Genomic DNA, 23,580 nt, shown 5'->3' with positions numbered 1-23,580 from the left:
CACTCCAGCCTCCACAGGGCATGTGAAAGGGGTCAAAGAGGGCTTAGAACCCAACCAGAAGAGCAGATGGAGGACAGAAGCCACTCGGTGCAGTCAAGCCAGGAAACCCTTTTGTTGCAGTTGTCACCTCTGGGTAAAAAGAGTGCCCCCAACTTTTTGACAGGGCGAGGGGATACTTCTGAAGAGCAGACTGCTTGCTAGGTAGCCCTTTTCCTTCTACCCTAACCCAAGCTAGAACAGAACAACAGGGGCTTGGGGCTAGTGGGCAACTCTGACCTCATCTTCTGGAGTCTTCTCCCCAGAACGGGATCCAGGACAGGCAAGAACGGGAAGCTGGGAGAGGAGACTGACTTGACATCTGGTCCTGGATGAGACACTTGCCCTCATGCCTGGAAAAGGGCAGTAACCTCCAGCTGCCCTCCTTGCTTCCCTGCCTCTCCCTGCCTGGAACATTCTTTGCAACACCCTGAAAATTCTCCTCTCTAACATGTTATTTTAGTCAGCAGGGCCATTCCTAGGGTGTACAGAGCCTCAGGGCAAACCACGCTATGCAGTCTTCTTACCAACATGTACATCTTGTATTTAAATTACGATTATTTTTCCTGATTAGAAGAGCAATGCGTGTCCATTGTAAAACATCTGGAACAAAGTACACGTAAAGAATGAAATAAAAATTCCCCTGATATAGCCATGTTACCATTTTGATATATTTCCTTTCAATCTTTTTCCCATAAATACCTATAGCTTTGTAACCAAACTGGGATCATATGCTACATATTATTTTATAAACTTTTTCTTTTTTTACTTGATATATTATAAATATTTTGTAATTTAGTATTCATCTTCAACATAATTTGTAACAACTGTCCGGTATTTCCTTTTCTGGATGGTCTATAATTTATGCAACCATTTCTCTGATGTTCTCAGAGCCTTTTTCATTTTTATCATAAATAACATTTTAATGAACATCCTTGAAGATAAACATACATGCATATAGCTATGATTTCCTTAAGGTAAATTCCCAAAAGTAGAATCATTTGGCAAAAGGGAATACACATTTTTAAGTTTTTGTGATACTCTGTGCCAAACTGCCTTCCAGAAAACGTATACCAATTGAAATTGAAAAAACTTACATTTATTGATTGTTAATGACTTTGAACATTTTTTCTATGGTTTTTAAAATCAGTCATTTATATTCCTATTGTCCTTTCTTCCTATGAGGATGTTAATTTGTTCATATTGATTTGGCATAGGCTCTTTATATATTAAAGACCCTCACTGTTTGTCCATATACTGTAGGTATGTTTTCCTAGTTTGGCCTTTAACTTCTTAGTTCATGGTGGGTTTTTTTTTTTTAACCAATATAAGTGCTTAAATAGGTAGTCAAAGTCTGTTTCAGCTTTTAGGAACTACCTAACATTTGTGTCAGATGAAATCTCTCTGAAAACAGTATCAAGGATGACCCTGACCAGCGAAACCCAAAGCATAAACATCCTGGCAGTAGTCAAATGTGTGGTCACAAAATAGCAAGCACAGGAGACAAGAAGGTTTCCCTGGGGGCATTAATTATTTTTCATACGTTAATACTAATTGTGTTTTATCCTTTAAGCTACTTCCTTCCCTTCCTCCCAAAGCTGTCATGCCTGCCAGAGGAAATTTCCCCCATTTGCTGTGCCCAGGAGCAGCTCGATCAGAGGATTTTTCCTTATTATTAAGTTGTATAATAATGTAACATAGTTATGTTAATATACTAAATCATATAATAGCATTATTATTATAATAGCAACTATTATTATCCTAAAAGCCCTCAAAACATCCTTACCAGATAGGTGTCACTTTTTTAAAAAAATAAACTTATTCATTTATTTATTTTTGGCTGTGTTGGGTCTTTGTTGCTGCGCGCAGGCTTTCTCTGGTTGCAGCGAGCAGGGGCTACTCTTCGTTGCAGTGCGTGGGCTTCTCATTGCGATGGCTTCTCTTTGTTGCAGAGCACGGGCTCTAGGTGCATGGGCTTAAGTAGTTGTGGCACGCGGGCTCAGTAGTTGTGGCACGTGGGCTTAGCTGCTCCGCAGCATGTGGGATCTTCCCAGACCAGGGCTCGAACCCGTGTCCCCGGCATTGGCAGGCAGATTCTTAACCACTGCGCCACCAGGGAAGTCCCAGGTGTCACTTATTACCCTCACTTAATGGTACAAAACTTTAGGATTAGAAAAGTCAAGGGACTCCCCCAAGCTGGTAAGGGTCAAATTTGGAATTCAAAGCAGGTCAAGCTTACGTGCATAGCCACTGGGTTACTCTGTGTCTTGGAAAACTCACATGGCCCTTGAAGGGTACACACTTGATTTGGGGAGCCAAGGCAATTACCCTTGCCTCTCTCACCTCTCTGCGTCCCTTATTAAGCATTCTGTTTGCTCTCCCCACTAGAGATTTCTTAGATCCTTTCCGATGCTCCTTTTAGACCTACCTGCCTCCTTCTCTCCCCTTGACCTTCCTTGGCCGACCTCCCCACAGTCCAGGGCCACACTGTCAAGTGGACTTGCATTTGGCTGTAGACTCTCTCTTGTTTCATCTTCTTGTCTGAGTCTCCTCCCCCACTGGTCTCCACATGACCCTCCCTCCCTCCCTCCCTCCTCTCTCCTTCTGCTTCTGCCTGACCTCAGCTGCACATAATGGCCACTCAGAAGCCCTGGTGATAGAGTGAGTGGTGGCTGAGTACTGAGCAGAGTGCCCTAGTACCGGCTTGAGGTTCGGGCGGAGGGGCAAGAACCATGTCTTCTGCCAAGTAGGAAGCTGTAGCTGAACTGCAATGACAGATGCGGGGAAAACACTCAGCAGGGGCGGCTTCCTGACCCTGGGCTCACAACTGCACTTGCAGGTGGGGGGCGCAGGCCCCCTCCTGGGCTCTGTGTGCTTCCCACCACCACCCCTGCTGCCTCGGGGAGGACTAGGGCTGGAGGGGGCTCAGCCGGGCAGAACCGGCCCTCCGTGCTGGCCTGGCTCACATGGGGAGGCCATCCCTGCGTGAGCCGGTGGTGACTCATTCTCTCAGCCCCTGGGCTGCACTGTAAACAGGCTGTGTGACCTTCCCAGAGGGGAAAACAGCAGCTGCAGATGGCCCCTCCCCTGGAGTGCTGGCCACAGAGGCTGCTACTGGATGAGAATCACCAGAAGCCTAGGCTCCAGCACGGTGAGGGTGGGCCGTCCTCCTTGGAGGACCCTCTTTAAGATGCCTCTGTTCCCAGGGCCCCCCAACTCAGGCCTGGGGCTTGCTGGCGGGCGGGACAGAAGAGCCACTGTGTAGCCACCTGGCACCGACTTTCCAAATCAGTGATCTCCCCAGCCCGCCAGCTGGGTCCTCAGGGAGCAGCCGCGTGCCGCGCCGGGTGGGCGAGGGGCTGGCATTCTGGTCCTCAGGCCCCTTCCAGAGGTGAGCCTTGTCTGCAGGTGGCGGCGGTACACACGCAGAGCTCTGTGCAACCTGAACAGGCCAGGATCCAGGTGCCAGTCTGGACAAGCGGACTCGGCAAAGCCAGCCTCTTTTCTAACCCTTCCCAGCCAACAGCTCCAAGCACACACTGCCCGGAGAAGGTCCTGTGGTCACCTTTCCGCTCCACTGCCGAAGGGGTGAGGCGGAGGGGCTCCACACCCCAGTCACCTCATCCGCTTTCCCAGCCAGGTCCATCCCCGATGTCCCCACTACACGTTCTGTCCACCCCTGAACGAGTCACGTGCTGGGGCAACTTCGGAATGTGGTGCACTCTGACGGGTGAATTTTTCCCAAGCCAATGGTGATCAGCTGACTGCTTTGGGTTCTCAAGGCTCAGAACAGAAACCCAGAGGCAGAGCTGGCTCTGGGCACTGGGAGGGTCCTGCTCACCTGGCACCTGGGGCACGTAGGATGCCTTGGGGACCCTCTCCTGGCCTGAGCAGGAATGCTAAACTCCCACACACACTCCCAGGGGGCATTTGCTTCACTGCTGTACCCAGAATCCTCTCCCTCCCCTTCTCTCAGGTGTTTGAAGAGGGATATTTGTTTCTCTTCACACCCAGACCCCAACTCCCGTGGGATCACTTCTTCCTCAGGTTCAAAGTAAGACTTCAATAAATCAAATAGGGAAAGCCCACAGAGAAATTTTTCATTAAGGAGCCTGGCAACATTTTGTCATCACTTTTCTGGGAGGGTTTCAGCTCAGAACTCCCCATCTCAACCACACTGACAGGGGTCAGAGGAATGAAGTGGAAATGACATGCTCACAACACTGGCGGCATCTGTTCCCATCTCTAAGCAACCCTGGCCCCGGATCGTCGGATGGCGGCCCAGAGACGCTGCCTCCGCCACCGGCTGGTGTTTTCCTCGAGCCAATGAAGCGAGTTAAAGACCTGAGCAAATGCGAGGCCTTGAGCAAACAGACCAGAGTGTGCTGTCCAGATGTCCAGGGGGGAGGCTGAGGCTCGGCACCTCGGGGTGTGCCCTGCACCACCAATGATCCGCACCCTCCTCCTCTGAGGGTGTCGCATTGCCCGGGGCCCTCTGCGGCAGGGACCTGGGAAAGCCAGTTCTAGCCATTAAGCAGCCCACCTGGCATGGGATCCAGTCTCTGCCCTAGGGGATGGGATCACCTATGAGTGCACACCTCTCCGGCTCTGTAGGGAGGTCTACAGGCCTGTGGGGAAAGGCATTCTGCCATCTTGGGGCCCCCTCTCCACCAATGGGGGTAGCGGCTCACTGTCTCTGGTCATCTTTATTTATACCACAGCCCATGCAACACAAAACCCCTTGGGACTCAGAAAGTCCCCCAATTAAGATTTCCCTGGCAACATTCCCCCCAGATTCCCAGGTTATTACGGAGTGATTACCCATGGACCCAGAGCTGCTGCAGGAGGTTTGATTTAGGAAGCTCCTAAAGGCGACCCTGAAGACTCCTTTGTTCCCCCAATTAGAACATGGGTGGGAGACCCAAACAGAAAGTACCGTTGTGCTGCTAGCTCGGCGTCTCCGGGAGCCGATCCTGACAGTTCTGCTTTCTCAAAGGCCTGGGCTGTGTCAGAACGAGATTCAGCTCTGCTCAGCAGAAGCCTCGGCCAGCCCAGGAACATTGCCCAAGAGCTCCAGCCCTGCCCTCACTGACCTGCTTCTCATTCCCCTTTCGGGGTCTGTTCCGGAGAGGCTCCTTATCTGAGGCCTCACAGGACAGAGGAACGCCCAAGGAGGTCCCTCAGGCCAGGGGCAGCATGGGGAGGAGGAAACAGATGACATAAAAAGTGCTTAGGGGGCTTCCCTGGTGGCGCAGTGATTAAGAATCTGCTTGCCAATGAAGGGGACACAGGTTCGAGCCCTGATCCAGGAAGATCCCACATGCCGCGGAGCAACTAAGTCCATGCGCCACAACTACTGAGCCTGCGCTCCAGAGCCCGCGAGCCACAACTACTGAAGCCCGGGTGCCTAGAGCCTGTGCTCTGCAACAAGAGAAGCCACCACAATGAGAAGCCTGCACACCGCAAAGAAGAGTAGCTCCCACTCACCACAATTAGAGAAAGCCCGCGCACAGCAACAAAGACCCAACGCAGCCAAAAACAAATAAATCCAAAAAAAAAAAAACCTTAAAAAAAAGGTGCTGGGGCTTCCCTGGTGGCACAGTGGTTGAGAGTCCGCCTGCCGATGCAGGGGACATGGGTTCGTGCCCCGGACCGGGAAGATCCCACATGCCGCGGAGTGGCTGGGCCCGTGAGCCATGGCCGCTGAGCCTGCGCGTCTGGAGCCTGTGCTCCTCAACGGGAGAGGCCACAACAGTGAGAGGCTCGCGTACTGCAAAAAAAAACCAAACAAAAAATGGTGCTTAGGGAGTTGGGCCATGAAACTAGAAGGGGAGTGAGCAGGGGCTGGGGGTGGGTGTCACCCCTGCTTTCCAACAGGGAATTGTGACTGAGCAGCTTCTTGGTGCCTCTAGACCAAAGGTTGTTGGACTTCTTCTGTAAAGGGACAGAGATTAACTATTTTAGCTTTTGCAGGCCATGTGGTCTCTGTAAAAGACTTCACTCTGCTGCCACAGCACAAAAGAAACAAGTGGGAGCGGCTCTGTGCCAGTAAAACTTTGTTTACAGAAACCTGCAGTGGTCTGGGTGTGTCCTGGGGGCTGCAGCTTGCTGACCTCTGCTCTAGATCCAAGAATGGGGACCTTAGAGGACAAGCCACCAACCTCCCTTAAACAGACGCCTGCTAACCAAATGCTGCAGGTGATGATTAGATGGCTTTCTTGCCTGGTCACTATCTGGCCTGTGCAGTCTTTACCTCCCTCTGGGAGAGCCAAGAGCTAGCAGGAACACTCCTGCTGCAGTGCGTTTGGCTTCACACAGACCTACTAGAGGCTGATGAAAGCAACAGACCCTCCTCTAGAAAAATGCACCTGCAGGGCATGTGTGTGCCCATGCAGACACACACACACACAATGTGCTTGCTTGCTGAGAATCTCAAGGGAGTGCCCAGCCCTCCTGAAGCTTATTCATGGACCGCCTAGAGGCCTAAAAAATCCTAGGGTAGGGCTTCCCTGGTGGCGCAGTGGTTGAGAGTCCGCCTGCCGATGCAGGGGACGCGGGTTCATGCCCCGGTCCGGGAGGATCCCACATGCCGCGGAGCGGCTGGGCCCGTGAGCCATGGCCGCTGAGCCTGCGCGTCCGGAGCCTGTGCTCCACAACGGGAGAGGCCACAACAGTGAGAGGCCCGCGTACCGCAAACAAACAAACAAACAAACAAACAAACAAACAAAAACCTAGGGTAAGACCCCTTGCTCACTCAGAAACAGAACTAATTTTTTTGTATGTGAGAGAGTGCTCAAAAACACACACAAAAGAGAGAAACAACCCTGTAAAAAAAGACAAATGACACAAAGAAGCAGTCACAGAAGAAATACAAATGATCACAAAAAAGAGGTGAAAAGATGCTCCATCTCACTAACAAGGAAAAAAATTTTAAATCATAGTATATCAGTTTTCACCAGATTAGACCGGCAAATGTTTGCAAGATTAATGACAGGGTATCGGAAGGGGTGTGGAGGAAAACCTCTCAGACATTCTGGAAGGCTAGCATCTGTGTATAAACTTTTGGGAAGACCATCTGACAATCTATATTAAAATTTAACACATGCTGATCCTGGGGCCCAGCAATCCCACTTCTAGGAATTTATTTTACAGAAATACATGTACAGGGATGTTTACTTCGGCAGCATCATAAATCAGAAAAATTGGAAACCAACCCAAAAGTCCATTAGCAGGAAGCTGGTTACATAAAGCATGGCACATCTGTATTATAGAATAACATGGAACTGTTTAATAATGAGGCCAATCTCCATAGTTTAAAATAATAAGGTAGATTTCTAAGGACTGGCAGGAAAAGACGTAAAAGATACACTGTTAAGTGAAAAAGGCAAGTTGTAACAGTATTTCTTTTAAAAAGAGCAACATTAGTATATCCAGATTTTCTTATTTTTTTTCATAATGGAGAGTTACATTCTAAACTGATGAAGTTAGGCTTATAGGATTTTACAGTCCACGTTTTATATTTCCAAAATAGTGACGTCTTACTTTTTGTTTTATAATCGCAAAAAAGAAAAGAAAAGAAAAAGAATCCTTATGAGCCTACTAGCCTCCCCTAAAGGTTTCTTGGACAATAACTATGAACTCATTTTAAAGACTGTCTTCTTTTTTTTTTTTAACATCTTTATTGGAGTATAATTGCTTTACAATGGTGTGTTAGTTTCTGCTTTGTAACAAAGTGAATCAGTTACACATATACATACATCCCCGTATCTCCTCCCTCTGCGTCTCCCTCCTTCCCACCCTCCCTATCCCACCCCTCTAGGGGGACACAAAGCACCGAGCTGATCTCCCTGTGCTATGTGGCTGCTTCCCACTAGCTATCTATTTTACATTTGGCAGTGTATATGTCCATGCCTCTCTCTTGCTTTGTCCCAGCTTACCCTTCCCCCTCCCCGTATCCTCAAGTCCATTCTCTAGTAGGTCTGCATCTTTATTCCCGTTAAAGACTTTCTTAAAGGGGACTCGTGGTGTGGTGGTTCTTATCTATTTGTCTTAGGCTTTATTACAATAAAGCAGCTTTCTGTATTTCAGAGCGTAAACTCCTCAAGGACCATCTCTTTCTTCTACCCCGAAATTCAGAGCTGCCATCACATAGGCATCGTGTGGCTCAAATAACGGGGGTGATGCCAGATTTTTATTTTTCATTTTGATGAAAGAGGTGGTCGTGTTCACACTATCAAAAAACAAACAGAACCACGGCTCCTGCTTCACAATTTATACAACTTAGTGGAATCTGTGTACGTTTGACAGTTCTAACATATGTCTTACGGTTTCAACATTTGTTTTCCCCTGGGAATTTGAGAAGGAAGGAGATATATCCATTTTTTATAAATCTACCTGGTTAAAAAAATAAAAATAAGGACTTCCCTGGTGGCGCAGTAGTTAAGAATCCGGCTGCCAACGCAGGGGACATGGGTTTGACCCCTGGTCCAGGAAGATCCCACATGCCGCAGAGCAACTAAGCCCGTGCACCACAACTACTGAGCCCACGTGCTGCAACTACTGCAGCCTGTGCGCCTAGAGCCCATGCTCCACAACAAGAGAAGCCACCTTGATGAGAAGCCCACACACCACAACAAAGAGTAGCCCCCGCTCGCCTCAACTAGAGAAAGCCCGCGCGCAGCAACGAAGACCCAACGCAGCCAAAAAATAAATAAATGTTCCCTCAAAAAAATTAAAAAAAGAAATAGTAGCTTTAAAAAAATAAATAAATAAAAATGTACAAAAGAGTACAAAGTCAATCTCCTTCACACCAAAAGGGGCAAGGCAACCAGAGTTCCCAGATACGTGTGTGTCCCCCACTCCCCGAGCACAGCACATATGTGGTCCTGGGCCGAGCCTCTCTCACCTAACACAGACCCCACCGAGTGTTCCATTTCCATGGACCCAGACCCAGGCACTTCATCCTTCCCACCGGGTCAAAGTTAACACAGCAAAACGCAGGAAGGGTGAACAGAAGAGGCACTGGGCCAGGCCTGGCCTCTGGCTCACAGCCTGTAGGAAGGGGTCAAAGAGATGTCGGTAACTCTTCAAGCTCCTTACAAGAAGACCAGCAAGTCCCCAGAGCTCCCTCAAAGCTAAACGAGGGCCCTTCAAAAGCATGACTCCTGACTCATTAGTGGAAAGAGAAAGCAGAAGTGAATGCACTGCAAATAAATAGTGATGGGAGGTATTGTTTCATAAATACTTTCTCAACGGGAAACTGAGATGGTCCACACCTTCCTGTTGGACAGAGAAATCTCTCTGAAAGCCTAGCATTCTCACTTCTTTCCCAATGGCCAGCTCTGAAAGGCACACCTGCCTGACCAGGTGAGCCTGCACACAGCTCCCTTCTTCCTCCTTCTTTGACTTTCTTTTAACCCAGACCTTCCTGCAGCCTCTCCCATTTCCAAAAGAAGCACATTCTGTGGCGTTCTGGTGCTACCATAGAAACCCTCCCCAGAAGGGCTCCCTGTGCCCAGAAGGGCTCTCTGTGCCCCAGCATTTAGAAAACCCAGCAGAGAGGCAGCCTATGTGTTCCCCAGAGTTTTTCATTCAGTTCTGAACAAAGCAACAGTTAGGGGCAGGGTGATTCCAAGAGAGGTGTGTTTTAAGGTTGCACTGTTAGCAAGAAATCTCTTGCCACAGAAAATATGAGAAAAGAAAGCAGGTGGCAGGTTTTTTCTCCCGGGTCCCGCCTTCTCTAGGCACATGGCTCCCTCAGCACCTCAGTCATGGTCCGGAGGCAGGGGACCGGCCACTCCGCGAGTCCCGCTCTGCTGCCTTCCTTTCTGCCTGCAGGACCTCCCCAGCTTGGGAGGCCGAAGCTGGCTTTGCTGCCACAGCCTCACCACCGATGACCCTCTACTGCTTGGGATACCCAGGCAGAGGCAGGCAAACGGAAAGCAAGGAAATCAAAGACAATAAAAGCTGCCTCAGATTCACAAGAAGATGACCGAACTAGAGATCTTCCTAAAAAAATTGGTACTTACTGTTAATGAGGTGAATGTCATGCACATCCCACCAAAGCCATTCAGAGCCAGGGCGATGAAGATGAGCACGGAGAGAGCTGGAATGAAGCAGAAAAGCTCCTAAGCGGGGAACCACGGCTGAGCTTCAGGGACCAGTGCTGGGTAAGGAGCTGGCCCCGAACAAACGCAGCTGAGCGCCTGACAAGCCATCAGGCGTTAGTGCCGGACACCTGGGGAGCTGGCCCAGCCTCTGCCTCATCCTCCTCTCGCCTATTTTACGGAGCTTGGGCTCTTGCAAAAGCTGCACCCCCGTCCTCCTTTCTCCACTAACCTTAGCAGCAAGGGAGAGGCCTAGAGAAGCTGCTTCACTGAAACCCAAAGTACAGGTACCCAAGAATCAGGAGAGGAGCCTGGATAAGATTTGGGTGAAACTCAAATCTTATTTTGGTGTTTGTTCTAAAAGTCCCTGTAGCATCAGTTCCACCTGAACAGGGTTAGGGACCAGGCAGCTTCTAAGTTATTTTTAAAGTGCTGGCCTGGGCTGCCCCAAGGGGCTCAGCTCATGACCTCCACACACACCCCTGCAGCTGGCCTAGTTCTCCAGTTGGCATCAATGAGGCCATGGGGGACTGGCCTGGCTTGGCAATGAGACGGGTGTTTCTCACCCCCTGGGAGCTTCTCTCAGACCTCTGTCTGGGGCCATTATTTGGTTACCCAGCCACCCATCAGAGATAAGTCACTGGGTAAAGGCCTAACAGGTGTCCCTCTAATGTGAGCAGTGAGCAGCAGGCCTGGCCCAGCTTTCTAGAGCAGGTGGGCCTACAGGCACCTCTGGGCACTCTCTCCCCGGTCCCTGACAAAAGGGTAGAGGAAAAGCTTACTCACAGTTTGGGTTACTTGCTCCATATGCAATCAACAAGCAGGAGACAGCAAAGCAGGCACTAAAAAGAAACAGAAACAGTACACTGTTATTACTGTTATTGTTAATATTGCTTATTTGGAGGTATTGGTTATGTGCCAGATGCTTTCAGAAAATTTACGTACATTCTTTCATTTAATTTAACAATTCTACAGCGTATAACTGGCTCCATTTTACTGATGAGAAAAATAAAACTCGAAAAACAAAAACAAGACAACGAGGTCCTACTATACAGCACAGGGAACTATATTCAATATCCTGTGATAAACCATAATGGAAAAGAATATGAAAAAGAATGTATATATATGTATAACTGAATCGGTTTGCTGTACAGTACAGTAGAAATTAGCACAACATTGTAAATGAACTATACTTCAATAAAATAAATTTTTTAAAAAACAGGTATTCAAATACTTGGAAAAAAACAAACACAAAAACTAAATTCTCCAAAGTCTCCTAGCTAGCAGGTGGCTAAGCTGGAATTCAAGCCCCAAAGCCAGGTCTGGTAAACACCCCGCTGCACTGCCCCCTCCATTCCCCAGACTGGAGAGGGCCAAGGCTGTGAAGCGAGAGAGGACACAATCCACTCCCCAGGCTCCCATGCCCGCTCAGCAAAAGGGGATGGACAGAACCCCACCGGGCAAGGGGCGATGAATGGCAGCTTCCAAATCCCCTCTGCCTGGCTCTAACCTGGGACCAAGTCTGCTTAAGCTCCAAAGAATGAATGAAACTAGTCCCCCACGCATTTCCTTCAGGGCTACAGGCCTCGCTCATTGCACACCACTGCCCTGCACGATGCTCATTTCCAATGGGACTGGCTTGGGGAGTACCTTGGCCAGAGAGGGCCAGCTGCTTGGTGGACTGACCCTGAGACTGGCAATCTGGAGCTTTACAGCCCAGGAACACATCCCAGGAGGTACATAAGATGACCCACTAAGGTACCAGAGGTAGGGAAATACTATTTTACAATTTTATAATTTTAGAAATTTTATAATTTTAAATCTCAGCCACTTTAATTTGTATTTTTTGTATATGTATCATAAGGCACATAAAACACCATATGAGATGATGGATGTTCCCTGAACTTACTGTGGTCATCATTTCATGAGGTATGTGAGTCTGATCATTATGCTGCACCTCAGTCTTATATAAGGCTGTACATCAATTACTACCTCAACTGAATTGGAAGAAAAAAATAAAGCACATAGAACATTAAGAATGATATACATGGGGGCTTCCCTGGTGGCGCAGTGGTTGAGAGTCCGCCTGCCCATGCGGGGGACGTGGGTTTGTGCCCCGGTCCGGGAAGATCCCACATGCCGCGGAGCGGCTGGGCCCGCGAGCCATGGCCGCTGAGCCTGCGCTCCGCAATGGGAGAGGCCACAGCAGTGAGAGGCCCGCATACCGCAAAAAAAAAAAAAAAGAACACTGGTTTCCAGTCTTTCTGACCTTACACCTCCATGAGATGAAAGAGTTTGAATACATACCTCTAATATAAGCACATAGAGTTGTCAATGATATACACATGTATCATTCTTTTTTTGTTTGTCTGTTTTGCAGTACACGGGCCTCTCACTGCTGTGGCCTCTCCCGTTGCGGAGCACAGGCTCTGGACCGCGCAGGCTCAGCGGCCATGGCTCACGGGCCCAGCCGCTCCGCGGCATGTGGGATCTTCCCGGACCGGGGCACGAACCCGCGTCCCCTGCATCGGCAGGCGGACTCTCAACCACCGCGCCACTAGGGAAGCCCCAAAAACCAGTGTTCTTAATGACAAGCGATTCCAGGCCCGCCCAGGCAGGCCTGAGTCCTGTGACATTCATGCAGATCGGCACAATGCAAGGGTCACAGTAGCTATTGATTTGGTTGCACGTGGGGTAGGAAGCCCGTCCTGCGCAGGCATTTAGGGAGCTCCACAGTGCACCTGAGAGCAGGTACCAGGATTACCCACAGTGGGGAATCTCAGCCCAGGGATCCCACCTGCCCACCCCCACCCCTAGAACTGACCTGCCCAGCAGCCTGAGCTTCCTTGGGCCGTACTTGTCCATGACGATGCCCAGAGGCAGGGTGATGGCACTGAGCAGGAAGGAGCCCACGGTGAAGGCCAAGTTTAGCATCTCATCCTGGGCCTTGCAGCTGAGCCAGCCATTCATTCGGCTCACCTCCTCGTGCTCCGGCTCTGCTGTGCCCCCCACTGTGCCATTGGTGACATTCTCTGTGTGTAGAGGGAGGGAAACCTGACCACAGGGTCGTGGCAGCGATCTCCAAAGATCAGAGGGGCGGGTGCCCACCCGGAGTCAGCCCACTGGGAATGCCAGGGCTGAATCTGGCTACCCCCCAGCAGGCTGGCATGTCTATCTGGCCCAAGCTCCCTGGAGCGATAATGCAGAGATTCTTCACTTCTATGTGGGGGTCACAGATGCTTTCGAGAATCCAATAAAGGAAGCTCCACTCCTGCTCTTTAGAAAATGCGCAAAGTCTTGCCCACAGTTTCAGGGCCTTCAGGCATCCCCGGCAGCACCCACGAGCCCCAGGTTGGGATTCCCATTCTAGAGTAACCGACACCTAGAAGAGTAGGCCTCGGGACCCAGCCCGGGCTGTGAGTGGGACCCCAGTCTGGCTAGAACCTTCTCTGCAGCTCCGTCCATGGAAACAGTCTGCAGCCAGTATACAGGAGGCCGACCCTAGACCACCTGGGAAGGACAAGCTGCTGGTCTCACTGCACTGCCCTTGGTCAACCGAGGGGAGGGGTGAGTAGGCCTCCTTTACTGCCCAGTACGGCAGATTTCTCAAACACACAGCCCCTGTGCTCAATCCTCCCCGATGTTCTCACAGCATCAACCACCACATACACTGTGTCATGGAAGCCCTTGGGAAGGGTTTTTGTTTTGTTTCGTTAAAAAAAAGAAAAGTCCCGAGTAATTTGCTTTCACTTGTCGAAGTGCACCTTTCTTCTTCTTGCTGGGGTCATGATGTCACTGTCCCCTGTGGCCACGCCTGTGCTGTAATCCCAGTCCTTAACGATACCCTCCAAAGTCCACCTGGCACCAAGATAACGAAAAGACGGAGGAAAAAGTGCTGCAGCAGCGGAGGGTGGGAGGGTAGAGGATAGGCCGCCATGTGGCGGAGGAACCCTCTCATCTTGGGAACTGCTAGTTAAGAGATGCTGACTAATCCCGCAGAGGGAGGAGCAGCCTCTGATGAGAGGTGAGGTCGCGCTGGGAGGCTCAAGGAAATACCTCTCTTCAGATAACTGCGTGCCTCCTGAATGCGGCCCCCCTGGCACCAGGGTTATAAATCTGACGTGTGCAAGGCCTGCCCGGGTCTCTCTCGGGTGTGACCCAAGGTTACGGGAAAAGATGCACCTTGGGTGAATCATGCTATATGCCAGCCTCTGACCAACAGGCCCTGCAGGGGGCACGTTGAGGGTGGGGTGCAGGGACCTGGCCTCTGGGTTCCAATTTTGGTTCCTCCACTTCCTATTTGTATAACCTTGGAGAAGTGATTTCATCTCTACCTCAGTTTCTTTATCTGTAAAATGGGCATAATATAAAAAATCATCTACCTTTCTAGAGTTTTGAGGAAGATAAAAGAGAAATCCAGATAACATTCTAGAGCTCACACAGGCATAGAAAATGCTCAATAAACAATAGCTAAAAGTTGTTATTACTACTATTACTACTCGTCTCGTTGGCTCGGAATGGGGGTAATGGCTGGCAGCACAGCTGGACACACTAACTGGGAGCAGAGTTCTGTAACTGACCATTCATCCACAGCATGAATTCATATCTAGTCTCCCCCTGGGCTGGGGGGCCTGAAGGACGGGGACTGTGTTCTAGTCACCTGTGTCTCCAGCACCTCCCCTTGGTCCTGGTACACAGTAGTTGTTTACTGAATGAATGAAAACAGTGGCATCAGATCACATTGGCCAAAAGGATCAAGAGAGAAGAAATGAAACAGGACACATGGAACCACCTTGAAGACAGAGGGGATCGAAGGAGATTATAGCCCCAATGTTAACCTCCTGAAGCCAAAGACACAAAACCTAACAAGCCAGACCCTCAGCGCCCCCCACCACTTTCTCTCAGCTTTCCAAAAGATGCCCCACCGTGCTGGCAGCCAAAACACATGACACACAGGGTCATCTGAGTCCATTAGGATCCAGCTCAGAACCGTCACACACACTGCCTTAGCCAGCAGGCCTGAGCTGCTTGTCCACAGCGAGGCCGCTTCTGGAAAAGCAGAGCTGCTGTTGGCACTGGTTTCGGGTGTCAGCTCTGCCAGCAGCAACAGGAACTGGAATGTAAAGCGGGAGGACAGGGTGTCCGCAAAGCAACGGCCACCTCCAGGTCGGTGTGCAGGTACAAGCAAACCAAAGAGGTGCGACAGAGTGGATGGGGGGGAAGGGGGCACCCCCAGGCCTGGGATCGCTGGCTTGTGAGAGCGCTAGAGGACGCGAAATCACTCCGGGCTGGGAGCGCTGTGGGATCTGCTGCTACAAGCAGGGAGCCATGATCGGATGGGGAGCAGAGGAAGCGAGGCAGCACGGGGTCTGAGGAAAGGGTGTTCTGCTCCCAGCTTCCCCAGAGAGGAACCACAGCTGGACCTAAATCCATGACTGTACTCCCCGAGAGAGAGAGAAGATGAGATCCCAAGGCAACATACATATGCAAGGCAGACTCCCTGATTTGCTCTAAGTGAAGATGGGGACGAAAACATCTTGAATTGTTTAGAGATCTGGTCACCCTGTAACTAGACAGGGGGGCTCAGGGGGAGAGAAGTTAGAGTGGAAGGAAGGGAATCTGTCTCTCCCATCTTTCATCCTAGAGCCGCTATAACAGAAGCAGGGACCTTACACTTTTGGCCACCAACCTTCTCTTAAATCCCTGCCAACGGGGCCACCTGGCCCTCTGCCCTCCTAGCTCCCGGCAGTGATGTCCAGCAACAAATGAGCTGGGGGTGGAGGCGCCTGGGGGGCCTCTCATCGGCCCAGGGAGCAGCGCGAGAGTGCCCCTCGCCCCAGAGGGCACTAAACCTTCTGTGAGCCCGAAGCTTTGTTGGCAGTAAACAGCCCACACGAATTATCGCAGATCCAGTAATGCCCAAACACAGTCACACCCAGGCTGCTTCCGCTCTGCTCCCACCTGGGCCACTGTGGGCCAGACAGACCCAAACAGATAAGCACACAGGAAGCGCCAAGCCCCTGGGGTGCCCCTCTGCTCCCAGCCTAGACCTCAGCCCTCACCCCGGTCCAGGCTGCTCTGTGCCTCACCTGTGCCGGCTTATTACAGATGCGGCCAGAGTGGCCCGTTCCGGCCCAGCCCAGCCAGGGAAGGTGAACCAAGAAGACAGGCAAGGAACTGGCGTGTCCGGAGTGTGCAGAGAACAGGCGTAAGGCTGCTTAGGGGGAGACCCGGGGCAGGGAAGAGAGAACAATGCCTGCCCTGTTCGGCCCCACTCACAGAACTCACACACGAAATCCTTACAGAGAAAGCAAGGGAGAAAAGAGGGTGCTGTGGTCCCCCTGAGGCTCCCCTAACCTCCCTGGATCAAGGAGGGGGCTCCCCTGACCCCAGGGAAACAAACCAGAAGAGCTGACCGTACGATGCTCAAGGGAGCAAGGGGCACCGGGTTGCAGGCCTCTGCAAACCCGAGCTGCGCCCCCAACCCCCAGAGTGCAGGCCTCTGGACGCCCTGCTGTGGTCTCTGCCCCAGGATCTCCTGTCTCTCTCAAATCCTTAGTCTATCCGGCAACAGGAAGCAGCATCTCAGTCTGGCAGGGGGTATGTAGGTAAGAGGTCAGCCTCAGACACAGCAAACCGAGGCAGGACACAGTCAGAGGACCATGCCGGGTAGGCCAGGGCCCAGCCCCCGCGTTGTGATGGCAGAGTGCCGGCGTGCGCTGGCCACTGTGCTCTGCGCTAGTGGTTCCTGTCTCACCGAGCGCCATCCCACCCTCACCCCATGTTCCACATCCAGATACCAGGAGTGTCAGAGCAGATAAGTTGCTTCCCCGAGGTCTCATAGACAGTATATGGGGAAGATGGACTTGAATCCAGGTGGTCGGACCTCAAAGCTCCTGCTTTTAACCTTCAGGCTGTGCTGACGCTGTACCACCTGGGTTAGAGGCATTGCAGAAAGAAGATGCTGAGGGAAGAAAGACGCACAAGGCTATCAGTGTCGGGGCAATGCCAGGTGGCCCCTAATGTCACCTGGTGAGAATGGGACTGCCCCCAAGATGCTCCCACGAGGTCCCTGAAAGCCAACCAAGCTGGACAGGACCTTAATGGGACACCAAGAAGCCAGGGAGGGCCAGCAGATGTGGAGGAGGGAAATTAGGTCATGGAAAGGAGGCAGGCAGGGTGGGTGGGGAGGGCCAAGGGCACCAGCTCCTTTGTGACACGTCCCGAGGCTGGAGGGCCCAACCTGGATCCCCAAGTACCGAGTTAAAAAAAAAAAATCCAAAATAAACTGGGGGGAGAGAGTGTAAACAGTCCTATTTGCAGCAAAAAAGTGAAAGGACTTCCCTGGTGGTCCAGTGGTTAATACTCCCCAAGCTTCCACTGCAGGCGGCATGGGTTCGATCCCCGGTCAGGGAACTAAGATCCCGCATATGCCACGCGGCGTGGCCACACACACACACACACACACACACACACACACACACACACAATGTGAAACGATGGGTTTTCAAAAGCTACCACCAGTGGCCTTTGAGGGTGGGAGGAGACCATAAAAAGGGAGGGCTGTCAAGTGGCACGGACCATCTCCTGTCCACATCTGCAGCCTCGGTCCGGCCTGGTGGGGACCGGGCCTGGCCCTGCTCTCTCAGGGTCCTGGGGGCCAGCTTCTTGCTTTGTTTCAGTGAGGGGTGCCACCCCCCGGCCACCACAAGCAGAGTAACTGCGGTGGTCAAAAGCACAGAACTGGGGTCTGCCTTGGGGTCCATGGCTGGGCTGGACCGTGGCTTCCTCGGGCAGAGGCCACGTCTCCCACCTTCAGGACCCCCACCCCACCCAGCACCTGGCGTGTGGCAAGCTCTCAACAATTCATGAGAGGCTAACAGGTGAATCTGACCATCTCTTCTGCCTCAGGGGCTTCTTCCTGCCTTGAGAATAAAATCCAGTCTCCCCAGGGGCCTGCAGGCCCTGGCCCCTCCCCAGATCTCCAGTAATCTCCTGCCCGCCTGTCATTTCTCTCCTCTCTTTCAAAACACAGCTTACCCCGGAGGCTCACTGCCCGCTCCTCTCCTGAGTCACCCCTGTGGCCCTCCACGCTTCTGCCTAAATATCACAGAGCCCCCCCACCCACCCAAGTTGAACCAGATCCCCGGCACCCTGCTCTCTGCTGGGGTCGGACCACCACTTGGAAGCATGTAGGCCTATGTGTGATGACTCTTAGATGCTGGCAGACTACAGACTCCCTGAGGGCCCGGATTGCTCTGTGCCCAGCAGAGCCCCTCAGAAAATGTTTACTGAATGTATAGGTCAGATACACCAGATAGCACCAGGCCCCTGGGCTGACCCTGTCGAAGTGGGCCACCGGTTGACAGAGGAAATGAAGAAAGAGTTTGGGTGTGGGTGGTGACAGCGGCCATCCGGCGGCCAAAAGGACACAGTTCTGGAAAAGCCGGGGCTGGGAACCCAGTCGGTCTCCTGTCCATTCCAGTGGGGAGTGGGGAGGCAAAGCCAAGTGCCAGGCCCAGGTCCCCAGCCCCAGTCATCCATCCTGACTGTCCGGGAGACAGGGATAAAGAGCTGAGGGGAAATGGAAAACCCAGCTCTTTCTTTCTGTCTCCCACCTCGACATGCTGGAACCGGACACCGTGTCTGTGGCCGGATTCTGGCTGGAGTCCCGAGAAAGCGTTCTGAGAACCTTTCAACAGGTTCAGGCAAATTTTCTTTCGAGAACAAACCAAAGCATCAGTCCTAAAAGCCACAAAAAGCTGACAAATTTGCGTTTCAGTCAGCTGTAGGCTGGTCAGCTTTTCACAAGCTGAAGTCAATAAAGGTAATAAACGGCCTAACCGCTTCTCTGCACTTCAGCCGTCCCCCAAACATGAAAATATTAGGCCTAAGCAGAAATCTTGATCCTAAATCCTCCAGGCACACCCAGCCAGGCAAGACACAGGGACTCCTGGCCCCCAAAGGCAACAGGTTACTCCAACTCCAAGAAACAAGGAGCAAGGAGGCCAGAGAGATAAGCTGTGTGGAATCAGCAGGCCTGCCCGCCACGGATGCTGGGTCAGCGGGTTTGCCAGATAGTCAGAAAAACCAAAATCAGAGGCAGGACCAAAGGCACGGGATAAGAAGTTGATGTTCAACCCACAATCCTGACCCTTCACCTTCACTTTGGTTTACAGGAGGGACCAGGCAAGCCTCTCGAGGGCTTAAACACCAACTCAGCACTACGTCGGCACAATCTCCGGGACTCCTCCCACTTCAAAGAAGGAAGAAGCCAAGGCTGAGGCAGGAATGAAGTGACCAGCCCCAGCGCTGCCAAGACCATAAAATAAATTAAATCAGTGGACGATGTGGGGGGGGAAAACGCTAGAATCGGACCTTCTGATACCACAGTAGGTCAAAAAAAAAAAATTGACTACAATAGTCCTCCAGTCTGGATGAGACGCTACAAGCTTCATCTGGGGATGATGCTTCCTTGTGTTTTTTCACCCCTCTGTGCAGCCTGAAAGAATCCATCAGAGGCAAGCAGGAAGGGTCATGCACTACAAGGAGAGGAGAGAGGGAGGGAGAGGAGGCGCCTAACACTCCAATCTGTTCCCTTCCAGCGTCATTAATCTCCTAACATCTCTCGGGCAAAGCAGAAAGCTTGTTTAAGGAACAAGGTCTGAGTGACTCTCCCATCTCCCGAGATTTCTTGCTGATGTGGGAAAAGGTCTGCCAAGAACCCTAAGGTTATTAGGAAATATTTCTGAGTGGCTAAAGGCTAAAGGTTATAAGTGATATACTCTCTGCCCTCAGGCAGGCTCAGCATCCCCTCCCTTTCTCCTGTCCTTAACCTCTCCCAGCTGAAGCTTCCCTAGTGACTTGGAATGCTCAGGAATCTCCTAGGAAGATCAGAGGAGACCAGGGAGGGTTCTACACGGGCTGACAGGCAGCATGAGCTGGTCCAAAGCTTTCTCTTCCCTCAAAGTTAGAACTCTAGAGGAAAAAAAAAAGGCATGCTGGGCTTCCCTGGCAGCGCACTGGTTAAGAATCCACCTGCCAATGCAGGGGACACGGGTTCGAGCCCTGGTCCGGGATGATCCCACATGCCGCGGAGCAACTAAGCCCTTGTGCCACAACTACTGAGCCTGCGCTCTAGAGCCCACGAGCCACAACTACTGAGCCCGCATGCCACAACTACTGAAGCCCACGTGCCTAGAGCCCGTGCTCCACAACAAGAGAAGCCACCGCAATGAGAAGCCCGCACCACAAGGAAGAGTAGCCCCCGCGCGCCGCAACTAGAGAAAGCGGCACGCAGCAACGAAGACCCAATGCAGCCAAAAATAAATTAATTAATTTTTAAAAAATTTTAAAAAGAGGCATGCCAGTGGTGTGATTCAGGGAGTCAGATTTGGGCTATTTCCATCCAAAGGAATTTGGGCAGGGGCTGCTGACAAAAGTACTGGGGAGAGACATTACTGAGTTCAACCCTTAGGTAGTCACTGCTGGGGACAGAGAGCAGAGGAAAACATTTCCTATCAAGGTTGCCTAGGAAGGTGGGTAGCAGGGTAGTGGGTGAGAGGCACTTGGGTCCCACTGATTGGCTGAACCCCACTGACCTTCAGCAATCAGAATCCTTTCACAAGGTCATCAGGTGTGAACACAGGGGTGGGGGTTAGATTTCTTGTAGACAAGCATCCTCGGCCTTCATTCAGCAACACCAGTGTGTAGCAAAGGGAGAGGACAGACCTAGTGTCCTTTCCATAAATATCTTCCTTACCTCTCTCCTCCCCCCACCCCCATGGGGGTAGAAGGCCACTGAGATGTTCTCACAGCCTGTGGGAGGAAATGCCCTTTGGAAAATCATAAAGCAGCAAAAATAGACAAGAAATTGTATCGGAAAAGCCCTTTAGAGACTCCATGATAGCCTGACAGAAAAACATCTAGATTCTAGATGAACCTTCCACCGGCTGGAGGCCAAGCCACTTCCTCTCTCCTGCTGCACCCCAGCTACTGAGTCAGGAGTTCCTCTTTCTTACAGTCAGAGAGCAACATGTTTACTGCAAAGCAAGTGATGTGCCAGGCACTGGGAGGAAAGGAGTCCAGTCATGTTCCCAGGTGGTGGAAAGAACACCCTGGACTTAGGGATTCTGGATCTATTACAGTCTACAGCTGTGCGGCCTCAGACAAGTCAGAAGATCTGAGACTCAGTTTTTTCAGTCACAAAACAGGGACAGTGATGTGTACCCAGCACACACTGTGGGTGTGTGTGAGCTGGGTGAGGATCAAATGGGCCTTTTGCTAACTAGGAGGTGCTGCGCAGTGAGGCGGTCTTGCTGGCTGGGTCTACACCGCCATCCCCCCCTCTCCCAAAGCCCCCACTCCAGGAACCACCCCGAGTCCGAATACCCGGCTCACCTGGCTCAGTACACAGGTAGGAGTAAAAACCCTCCGACTTGAGCATGATGAGCAGCGAGCCCCAGCCCAGGAGGACTGCCGAGAAGAGGAGGTTTTCCAGCACGGCCGTGCAGGCCATCCACCAGCGGCGCCGATGGGCAGTGGCCAGGGTGGGCGCCATGGCGAGGCGAGGCGAGGCGAGGCGCGGCGGCCCGGCTCCGGCTCGGGCTCCGGCTCTGCAGCCGCCTGCGCACAGACCTCGGCGTCAGCGCCCGGCACTATGCAGCCGGGTCGGCCAACCCGGGCCGCTGCCGCAGCGCGTGGAGCTTGTCACCCCTCTGCGGCCCGGGAGGCAAGTGCGCGCAGCAAGGAAGCCCCAGCCCTGCCCGTGCCCTGGGCCACCCTCTCCGCCCCTGGCTCGTCCGCCTGCCCGCAGCTCCAGGAGAGCCGCCCCGGCCAGACAGGGAGACTTCTCCCTCGGCTCACTCGTAGGGAAACTGAGGCATGGAAACAAGAAGGGACTAACGCCTGCTCAGGGACGTGGACTTAGTCCTGGCTCCCAGAAGGATTGACACAGCCTGGGGGTTGGCAAGGGAGGCAGCCTGAGGTCCGGATACCTGGGCAGGTGCATACCTGAGGGCTGCCACTCCCTAGGGCCCTCACTGGCGCCCGCCCGCCGGCACTGGAGACCCTCTCCCAGACCGGGCTCCCTGAACCACAAGATCAGCGCACGGAGTTCCAGAACGGCCCGCCCACGGCCCGCTCATTGGCCTGACGGCACAGGAACTGCCGCGCCATTGGCCGCTGTCTAGGTCGCTAGGCGCTGCGGCCACGCGAGCCCCGCATGGGAGAGGAGAAGCCGGTTCAAACCGGCGGCGCGAGTCTCTCGCGCGACCCCCATCGGGGGCCGTTTCCTCGGCAATTAGCTCGTTTCCATGGAAGTGGACCCCCGTCCCTCCATCCCCCAGCTCCCTCCTCGATTCGTCAGCTCTTTCCTGGAGGCTCCTCATCCATTCAGTCTCTCTCCTTTCTCCTTTTCTCTCTTCTTTACATCTTCAACCTACGCCCTTATTCGTGCGCCTTCTGCCCCCCAGCACCCAAGCCCGGGGCCCAGGTCCCCCGGATCCAGCTCACCCGGTTCTTACTGCTGTGTGTCGGGCCCGGCCGGCGCCTTTTCTGCCCCCCTTTTATTCCAGCCCTTTTATTCCGACCCCAAGATGAAAACACTGCCACACGCTGATTGGCTGAGTGGGGGCTGGAAACAGGCTTTATCCAATCAGCAGCCACCCGCCCGCCCCGCTGCGAGCAGAAGCCGGTTCCGGCCGGACTAGGAGACAAACAAGGGAGCTGGGGGTGCACCGGGACCTGCGTTGGGCGGTGTTTTTGGTCTGGTGCTTTAAACTGGAGTCACAGCCGTGCCGGGAAGCCCCAGAGGCATTGCCCCATCGCCTCTCCAGAGCCTCGCCCCGAAGCCCTGTCTCTGGATTGGGTCCCCTGCTCGGCGTTCCGGCTCCTTCGGACTTCCCCTAGTTGCACGCCGGTCCGCCTCGCTCACCTAGCCTAGCTCCCGCACTCCGCTCTCCTCCGGCCCGCTTCGTCTTCCCCAACTTCTCCTGTGCCTTGGGCACCACGCCCGATGCTCTGGCGCCGCATGAGTCGTCCCGCTCCCGCCACTTCCATTGCCTCCCCTCGCAACGCTGCCATCCTGTCTGTCTTGGGCTTTGTGCCCTGAATCCTCGCTCTCCTGCCCCTAGTAACCCTCATCCAGGCGCTGTCTGCGCATTCTGGATCCCCTGACCTCTCTCTATCCAGGCATGGTGTGCTTCTTCCCTGCTCTCCTGATTCATCGACCCCATTTCTGGGTGCCATCTGCCCGGTCCTTGGAAGGTGTCCCTCAGGGTCCCCAAGTGGGAGTTTGGGGCTTGTCTGCCTCCTAGAACGTTGTTTCCTCGGGTGCCGCATCCAGACTCTGACCCCCCGACCCCACCCCGTTCCCTCTCTCCTTGGTCCCCTCGGGGACCTTCACCCAGACCGGTCATCTTGGTACTCCCTGCTGGAG

At 52.7% G+C, this 23,580-nt stretch overlaps 1 protein-coding gene across 2 annotated transcripts in view; it reads right to left on the bottom strand.

The window, feature by feature from the left end:
* The window catches only part of SLC43A2 (solute carrier family 43 member 2), a 38,707-nt gene extending 16,022 nt beyond the window's left edge, over window positions 1-22,685 (bottom strand). The window contains exons 1-5 of one of the 2 annotated variants that reach the window (XM_082678694.1): window positions 22,656-22,685; window positions 21,543-21,767; window positions 12,967-13,174; window positions 10,929-10,984; window positions 10,065-10,141 (exon numbers count right to left, since the gene is read on the bottom strand). In XM_082678694.1, the coding sequence (XP_082534820.1) occupies window positions 10,065-10,141; window positions 10,929-10,984; window positions 12,967-13,174; window positions 21,543-21,702 (501 nt within the window). In that variant the 5' untranslated portion in view covers window positions 21,703-21,767; window positions 22,656-22,685. Of the gene's footprint in view, window positions 1-2,464; window positions 2,544-10,064; window positions 10,142-10,928; window positions 10,985-12,966; window positions 13,175-21,542; window positions 21,768-22,655 lie in introns of those variants that run through there. The other variant, XM_082678695.1, reaches the window with a different exon arrangement.
* Between the last annotated feature and the right edge of the window lie 895 nt (window positions 22,686-23,580).

The sequence above is a fragment of the Grampus griseus genome (assembly GCF_964374135.1).
Source record: "Grampus griseus genome assembly, chromosome: 20".
Classification (NCBI taxonomy): domain Eukaryota; kingdom Metazoa; phylum Chordata; class Mammalia; order Artiodactyla; family Delphinidae; genus Grampus; species Grampus griseus.
This window is presented reverse-complemented; position numbering and strand designations above follow the sequence as displayed.